Raw genomic sequence first — 9,467 nt, forward strand, 5'->3', positions numbered from 1 at the left:
GCCCACACAGTCGAACACATTTTGTGAAAATAGTGAATGAACTTATTTGATTTCTATGAAAAATACTGTATATCATTTTCCCTATCTTATTTCAAATCAACACATCCATTCTGTATAATCCCATTGTGTGATTTACTGTAGACCTTTTACCAAATGCACATTTTGATAGCCTTTGAAGCGAGACTTCATTTGTTGCCAGGCCTACCTAAGCTGTAAAGCACTTACCTTATGGAAACACAAATTTATGAATTCAGTTACGTTATGTTTGAAGGACTTTGATTTTTTTGTATTAATTTTTTCGTATATTCTATTCAGAAGCAGCAGCACTTAAGTGAAATGTTATTTATTTCACAAGGAAAAGAGATTCAAGCTACAATAAATATTTGATACTGTCCTCAAAGCTTTTTGTCCACACCTAAGTTTACATCAAAGGAAACATCAACTTCAAACATATCACTGAAAGGAGGAGCTTCTGTTAGTGAATACATGTGTAAGATTTCACAACCTATTAAGCTATGCATTGTAAAAAAGACATTTTCATCATTCACAATGCAAGTATTTTTTAACCCTCTTGGGGTTGAACAATGTATGTAAGAAAGAACTCTTCCCACCTGTCAGATTGAGGGGTTGGCCAACTTCTGCCATCATTTCTGAGGAGATGGTATTAGATCCTATTAGTAGACTTCCATCTGCAGCTCTATTTCTTACAGTCGCCTCCAGCATATCACCAGCATTCATCCTGCTCCCTCCTCTGGAGGACCACTCACTGTTATAAGAATCAAATTAAAGAATTTCCTTCGGTTCATTGAATTATACATCAAATAGGTGCTAGACATTATTCAGCTTATTCTCAAGGACTTAATTAAAGTTAATCACATAGTTCAGTTAGTAATCACAGGTGCAGTACTCATTTCCTTGGCCTTTTAGAAGAAAACTTGAGACATTTAGGAAACAAAAAAGTTAAAGGCACTACAACTGCCCATCTCAAAAATATGTTTGTTGACATGCTTCTAAAACACAGTCCATCCACATTGTTAAATATTAGATTAATTTGAATATGTGAAATTTGATACACAACTGACAAAAAGGACCACTGATGGACAGAGAGAAAAAACATATCATAATTATGTACTATAAATTGAAAAGTTGTACTTCTGTTCACTGAATACCTTAAAACTGTTAATTAAATAACTTCCCTTCAAAACAGAGACCAGGTGCATTATGCATCACAGTCAGTTTGTCTCAAATACATCAGTTCAGCAAGTGTTCACTAATTAACATTTCATATATCTTTTATTATTGCATTTCAACACTGCTAATTATTTTTCCCCTAAACACATGTTAATATCCCATTGAGAATTCCTGCCAGTACTAAGTCCAATATTCCTAACAAAGATAAGTTAATATTTGGTGACAAGTTGTTGCTCACTTAGTAGAGGCTATGTCAGATGCCCAATATTCCAGTTGACTGGTTTAAAAACACTTACATGTCTTCAATAATTTTACACATGCAGTGCGATGTAACTACACACCGGGTGAAGCTTTTATTGTAATTGTAAAGCTGCGTTTTCGAATACAACCTGCGAAACACTGACTCAACAATAATTGTTCTTACTATTGTTATATTCAGAGGATCACCAATTTACATTTCGCCAATTTCTTTCGTCCTCTTGATCAGTTTATTCAATATAATGACTTAACTATCAGCTGAACCGGTCTTCAGTTAAAAATTCTGTTTTTAAAAAACGTTCCCTGGATCGAGGCAAAACTAAATAAATTCAACTTTAATCTACATATGTAAAAGTGCTTCCGTTCCTCTACAACATGTTACTTCCGTATTCAGCAAACTGCGGGAAAAGAAGCCAAAAAAAAACACACCAAGAACGTTAACATTTCCCAACCAATTTCTTGCTCTCCACACTCGATGATCCGAAATGCAGCAACATCTTTCATGCAAACGTACAGAATATTATTGAATGAAACATCTTGTCCGACGCTTGCATAAGGCAGCTCGAATCGGGGGAGGGGGGGACTGCACGGAACAACAACAAAAAATTAGCCACCAGCAGTTTAAAGAAAAAAAGGAGCGGTGTAATGTGTTAAATTGAAGCAGCAAGAAGTGTGGACAGACTGGGTCATTAAAGCAAATACCTCCAAACATTGGGAACTCGGGTCAGTGCGGCGGCAGATTCTCCTGGGTTTGCTCCCACAGCGCAGCCACACAGTTCAAGGCACGATCTACCCTTTCACTCCCGGTGGAGAAAAAACACTTTATAATTTGTCTTAATTGACTTTTTCCAACGACAACAATGCATTTAACAAATAGGGAAAGATTATTAAAGAAAACATTTGCAGAAGAGGAATATTTATCAAAATGGCGGAGCGAGGAATATTTACAGCACAGCGATGCACTATTATAGATTATCTAAAATATTTGGTGAAAACTGCAGCACAATTCCAAAACACTGGAACTTTAACTGGTAAATATCTGCAAAGTAACATTTCCAAATGTACCACGATGCAAATGCTCAGTTATTCCGCAAAGCGGGCGACTTTTTCTTGTTTATATTCGAGTCCATTAGAAATGCAATGTGAAGTGTTATGGAGGAATGTTGTGTGTGTTTTTTTTTAAAAAAGCTCAGATGTAGAAAGAACAATCAGAAAAAACAACTGCTCGAAAACGGCGCATTTTGCACCTGACAGATTTTTATTTTCCTCACAAAATTCCCCCCTTTCCCCAAATGATAAATTGTTGAACTAGTTTCAATAGCAAACCAGTCAGCAGCAATTCCGCAGTGAACGTCATTAAAACTAGACTCTCTGACAGTCAGAGCATCTGGAAGCGGAAAACTGTCAGAAAAGTGTGAAACAAGTCCGTTGCATTATTTAAGTCGGGCGCCTGGCCGCGCCGGGAGAGTTTTCCTGCTTTTTTTTTCTTTCATTTCTAAAATGAGAGAAATAATTTTCAGGTTGAATTTCCTTACCAGTGAGAGCTGTGACACTAGGCCCTTTTCAGCTGGGAGAGGGAGGCGGGCAGGGTGAGAGCGCAGGCGCGGAGAGCACCCACTGCTGGAGGCAGCAAAGCAACAATTCCACCTGGCACTGAGCAAAAGAAAGAGAGAAAGCAAAGATGTGTCGATCCACCTGGCACTGAGCAAAAGAAAGAGAGAAAGCAAAGATGTGTGGATCCACGTGGCACTGAGCAAAAGAAAGAAAGAGAGAAAACAAAGATGTGTGGATCCACCTGGCACTGAGCACAAAAGCAAGGGATGCAAACAGCCAACTGGCATGAGCAGAAAGATAAACATAGAAGATAGGAGCAGGAGTCGGCCATTCGGTCCCTCGAACCTGTTCCGCCATTTAATGAGACCATGGCTGATCATCCAAATTCAGTACCCTGTCCCTGCTTTCTCCCCATATCCCTTGATCCCTTTAGCCTTAAGAAATATATCCAACTCCTTCTTGAATATATTTAATGAATTGGCCTCCACTGCCTTCTGTGGTAGAGAATCCACAGGTTCACCACTCTCTGGGTGAAGAAATTCCTCCTCATCTCTGTCCTAAATGGCTTACCCCTTATCCTTAGACTGTGATCGCTGGTTCTAGACTCCACCGCCATCAGGAACATCCTTCCTGCATCTCATAGAATAGTACAGCACAGAAGGAGGCCATTCGGCCCATCGAGTCTGTGTCGGCTCTTTCAAAGAGCAATGTAGTTAGTCCCACTCCCCTGCTCTTTCCCCATATCCCTGCAATTTTTTTCTCCTTCAAGTATTTATCAAATTTCCTTTTTGAAGGCTACCAGTGAATCTGTATCCACCGCCCTATCATGCAGTGCATTCCAAATCCTAAACACTCGTTACGTAAAAAAGATTTTCCTCATGTCTCCTCTGGCTCTTTTGCCAATCACCTCCAATGTGTTCTCTCTGGTTATTGACCTTTCAGCCACTGGAAAATGTTCCTTTTTACTTTACCTAAATCCTTCATGATTATAAACACCTCTTTGCCAGAACCTGAATGCCATGGAGTCCCCTAAATCCTACCCTTTCTGATAATCTAAAGGTGATCAGCCAAGCTTACTTCATCTTCCTTCCAACTCTGTTCAATCATTCTTCTAAACTCTAGCGAATATAAGTCTAATCGACCCAATCTCTCCTCATACGTCATTCCTGCCATCCCAGGTATCAGTCTGGTGAATCTTCGCTGCACTCCCTCCATGGCAAGAACATCCTTCCTCAGATAAGGCGACCAAAACTGCACACAATACTTAAGGTGTGGTCTCACCAAGGCCCTGTACAACTGCAGCAAGACATCCTTGCTCCTGTACTCAAATCCTCTTGCTATGAAGGCCAACATAACATTTGCCTTCTTAACCGCCTGCTGCACCTGCATGCTTACCTTCAGCGACTGGTGCACAAGGACACCCAGGTCTCGTTGCACTTCCCCTTCTCCCAATCTATTGCCATTCAGATAATAATCTGTCTTCCTGTTTTTGCCACCGAAGTGGATAACCTCGCATTTATCCACATTATAGTGCATTTGCCATGCATCTGCCCAATCACCCAACCTGTCCAAATCATACTGGAGTTTCTCTGCATCCTCCTCACAGCACACACGCCCACCCAGCTTTGTGTCATCTGCAAACTTGAAGATATTACATCTAGTTCCCTTGTCTAGATCATTTATATATATTGTGAATAGCTGGGGTCCTCGCACCGATCCCTGCGGTACCCCACTAGTCACTGCCTGCCACTCGGCAAAAGACCCTTATTCCAACTCTTTGCATCCTGTCTGCCAACCAGTTCTCTATCCAAGACAGTACCTTATAAAGAAACAACTATGTAAGGATCTGTATGGCAGTGAGCAGAGAAAGAAAAGTAAAGATGTGAGGATTTAGCATGCATTAATTCATCTCATCGTGGCAAACGAATTATAGGAGGAGAGGAAAAGAAAGAGAATGTGAGGCATTCAAATGTAAATCAGAGAAAAATGAGAGAAAAAAGACATAATGGAATTAAGATTTACTTGCCATTCTGACTAAAGATGGGGAATGAGAATACGCTGAATGTGAACTTTATAATGAAATTAGAGGAAAATAAACAAATAACAGTTTTAAAAACAAGAATATAGGAAATGAACATTTTACTCTGCCATCTACACCCTCTTTTAGCCCCAAAGCAGACCAGTCCTTTAGTTTTTACTTTCCCAGCTGTAAATCTATAATCCCCTACTCCCACTCAATCAGAAATCTGTCCAGCTCCTTTTCAAAATGTTCAACTGAGGCAATATTACCAAGTTAAGTAGCAATTTATTCAACAACTCAATAGTTCTAAGTATGGAAAAGTTGCTCCTTAAGATAAGATTAATGAATGGTTTCTTCATTGTATTATCATGTCCCATGATTCTCTAATCTAGTTATTACAATGTATCTCTTTACTATTAACTCTATTATCTATTAACTCCCTCCATTGTTTAAAAGACATGGATCATGTCATCTCATTGTCTATTTTTTTATATTCTGAGAAGACTGAAAGGAGACTTGATATAGATCTTCAAAATCAGGCTTGAGATGAAGAAAGGTTATTTAGTTTAGACTTTGATCAGAGAACTAGGAGACATGAGTACAAAATTAGGAACACTAGAAATTGGAATGATTTTTTTCCCTAAAGGTTAGTGTATATGTGAAGCACATTCACACAAAAAGCAAGCGATGTCAATCAATTCCTTCAAAATAGAGTTGTTTAAATATCTGTCTGAGATCCAGTAGAAAGTTATAAGGAATGACATAGGTGGTCAAATACTGTGTGGAACATGGTGGTTCATTTGTTTCTGGCACCATGGATGTGTTATAAGATGGAGCTGGCCAGAAATTTGAGTGAAGGTGGTAAACTCTGAAGTTTTGCTTAATTCCTCTAAGACTGAGGAGAATTTTCAAAGAGGTTTACTGCTTGTAAGTTTACACTGGTTGAATACTTTACTGAAAAAGACTGATTGGGTTGGACAGAGTCCATGATGAGTCAAATTGTGCATGGTCTGCAGAAGGAAGAGATTTGATGATCAATCTTCCTATGTGCCCCATTTGCTCTTACAATACAGTGATGAAACTTTCTTTGTCTGCTCAATTGTTGCAACCAGATCTGAATCACCTTATTTATAATATGCTCTTCAGTTTGGAATTATGTTTGCTATTTTTAACCCATGTGTGCTGCCTTATATTTCTCAACATTAAATACTAACTGTAATTAATCCCAAGTAATTCTCTGAATTTCCTCCCTTTCCACACACTTTTTTCACACAAATGAGTATCATCTGCAAACTTCGACATTCTACTCACCACCACAAACATTTTTGAATATATTGTAAACAAAATTGTAACCCAATATTGACCCCTGATCTTTGCTGGTTGTTGATCTATCTTGTGCCTCCTGATATCCACTCTTCATATTCTTCCTTCATCATAAGAGTTTTAACTCTAGCCACAAGTCTTACAACAAGCCTTATAAAATGTGTAACCCCTTCACGGTTCTCTAGATATATGTGAGATGTGGTCTCTGTTGTAGACAGTATTCTATAGTCCAGTAAGGAGATCACTACTACAATGGCTTAATTCTAATTATCTTACTTTATAGTTTTAACGTCAGACAGTATAAGAAGATTATGGGTCAATGACCTAAATTAGACATTTGCATACATTAGAATGAATCTAGACATAATAAACATACATTCTCCATTTATATGGATTCAAAGGAGAATCTGTCCCTGTGTCCAAATTCGAGTGCACTCTTTCGTTGGCGCGCTTAAGTTGGAGCTCATGGTATGTATAATGTCTGCAAGACTTACGACTCCGAACTCCTTCGTTGAATTCTCTTCACGATCACTGAATCCCACTTTGAGTTCTGGATGCAGAGCTACTAATACGAAGGACGGCGGCCGAGTTTGGAAGCCCGGGACGGGATGCGGCAGCCATTTGCCTCCTGAGCTCTCTTTTTCAGAGCTCCTGCCCTCTTTTCTTCCAGTCGCTCCCGTTTCCCGCTCAAAAAACCCGACTCCACCCCTTCCTCCTGGGGTTTCTGCCTGGAGACTGCGCAGCCTCACTGTCTGCAACAGTTGATACTGGTGCAGAATTATGGAAAGTCTGCTCTTAGTCACATTGTGTCCTTAAAAGTTCTTGCCGTACCTTCACATGGGCAACTTTAACCCAGGGATTTATAACAATGATAATACAGTGTCTAAGTTAAAGATTGATAACCATACTTAGCGTACATAGCATTTCCAGTGGGTATTACACTCCCCCCCCGCCAAATATAGGCATGTCCCCATGACTAATGAACTTTACACATAAGGGGTTGCATGCTTCCCTTAGCAGCTCAATGAAGGTAGGTGGATCTCGCAACTTATGGGTCATGCGTATGCGAAGAGCAGTCACGTCTTCGAGCAATGCACCTCGCACAACCTGTTCAATGCGGAATCGATTCATTTCAGGCAACTCAATCCCTCTTTTCCGTAACATACAATGCAGCAGTTTGTCTATTCTCAGCAGATAACTGGACAGCTTCTCTCCCTCACACTGGAATGTGCTTCTGAATCTGACCATCAAATCTGAAATGGTTTCAGTAGTTCCAAAGGCAGTTTCTACAGCCTGCATGTAGTCAAAGGAAGTAGCAGAGGTGTTCTGCGCCTTTAAGAATCTTACAATGTCAGCAGCAGGACCCTTAAGGCTTTCTACTCTTCTCTGCCTCTTCACATTGTCACTGCACTGCCATTCCTCTAGCAGAGGCAGAGTCTGCTCAGCCCAGGCGTCATACTCCTCTTCCCCACTGGGAGTTGGTCTCACTCCTGAGAACATACGGAGCTTACGGTATCCCTGAGCCTCGAAGGGCAGATTGGTGCATTTACCCACCAGAGAACTAATGGCACTGACCAACTGAGTGTTCATATCCAGGGCCGAAGGACCTATCAGACCTTTGACATCAGCAACAGTCTTTCCTTCTTGTCTCAAGAATGACAACAACTTGGTCTGAAACCCTTCTTCTTCCTTAGTAGTAATAGGGACAAACTGAACTGGCCAGGGACCAGCCTCTTCAGAAAGCCCAACTGCCTCAGGTAAACCATGACCTCTCAGGTTCTCTGATGTCTGGATCAACACAAACTGCTTCTTGGTAGCTGTATCCAAGCAGCGCTCAACTATCCTAACCTTTCCAAAGGCTTTGACACAATTCAGAGCCCTTAGCAAGACATCATCAGGGTCATCGTTAGCAACACCATTCAGCACAATGGCATGGGTAGTAGCTATCTGCTTCCGTTTGCACCAAGCTTCAACCTCAATAACATCCATCTTTTATGCTCAAACAGCCCAGTAGAAACCACAAACCACTCTCTTAGCAATGAGCATTCAATACTGTTAGTTTACTGACATAAATAGACCACAATCCCAGACGAGCCCCCAAAATGTAACCCCTTCACGGTTCTCTAGATATATGTGAGATGTGGTCTCTGTTGTAGACAGTATTCTATAGTCCAGGAAGGAGATCACTACTACAATGGCTTAATTCTAATTATCTTACTTTATAGTTTTAACGTCAGACAGTATAAGAAGATTACGGGTCAATGACCTAAATTAGACATTTGCATACATTAGAATGAATCTAGACATAATAAACATACATTCTCCATTTATATGGATTCAAAGGAGAATCTGTCCCTGTGTCCAAATTCGAGTGCACTCTTTCGTTGGCGCGCTTAAGTTGGAGCTCATGGTATGTATAATGTCTGCAAGACTTACGACTCCGAACCCCTTCGTTGAATTCTCTTCACGATCACTGAATCCCACTTTGAGTTCTGGATGTAGAGCTACTAATATGAAGGGCGGCGGCTGAGTTTGGAAGCCCGGGACGGGATGCGGCAGCCATTTGCCTCCTGAGCCCTCTTTTTCAGAGCTCCTGCCCTCTTTTCTTCCAGTCGCTCCCGTTTCCCGCTCGAAAAACCTGACTCCACCCCTTCCTCCTGGGGTTTCTGCCTGGAGACTGCGCAGCCTCACTGTCTGCAACAGTTGATACTGGTGCAGAATTATGGAAAGTCTGCTCTTAGTCACATTGTGTCCTTAAAAGTTCTTGCCGTACCTTCACATGGGCAACTTTAACCCAGGGATTTATAACAATGATAATACAGTGTCTAAGTTAAAGATTGATAACCATACTTAGCGTACATAACATTTCCAGTGGGTATTACAAATGTTATTGAAAGTTAAGGCATATATCTTCTACCAGATTATATTCTTCCACCAAATTCTCAAAGAATTTGAATACATTTATGCATAACCCTCCTTTATAAAGACAAATTTGTTTGGAATTATATTCCTTTTAGTTTTGCATTGCATTCTTTGTAATCAACCCCAATATTTTTGCCCCTAAAGATGTCAAGCTATCAGGTTTATTTTTCTCAGGATTGGATTTATTTAAAAATAAAAT

General features: G+C 40.3%; 1 protein-coding gene across 1 annotated transcript in view; it reads right to left on the reverse strand.

Annotated features, from left to right (window-relative positions):
- Nucleotides 1-3,014, reverse strand: part of LOC147115028 (lethal(3)malignant brain tumor-like protein 4) — a 591,174-nt gene extending 588,160 nt beyond the window's left edge. The window contains exons 1-2 of the mRNA XM_085993271.1: nucleotides 2,152-3,014; nucleotides 612-766 (exon numbers count right to left, since the gene is read on the reverse strand). Coding sequence (XP_085849397.1) covers nucleotides 612-738 — 127 coding nt within the window. The 5' untranslated portion in view covers nucleotides 739-766; nucleotides 2,152-3,014. The remainder of the gene's footprint in view (nucleotides 1-611; nucleotides 767-2,151) is intronic.
- Between the last annotated feature and the right edge of the window lie 6,453 nt (nucleotides 3,015-9,467).

The sequence above is a fragment of the Somniosus microcephalus genome, chromosome 7 (assembly GCF_052327205.1).
Source record: "Somniosus microcephalus isolate GS21.2 chromosome 7, FLI_Smic_1.0, whole genome shotgun sequence".
Classification (NCBI taxonomy): Eukaryota; Metazoa; Chordata; class Chondrichthyes; order Squaliformes; family Somniosidae; genus Somniosus; species Somniosus microcephalus.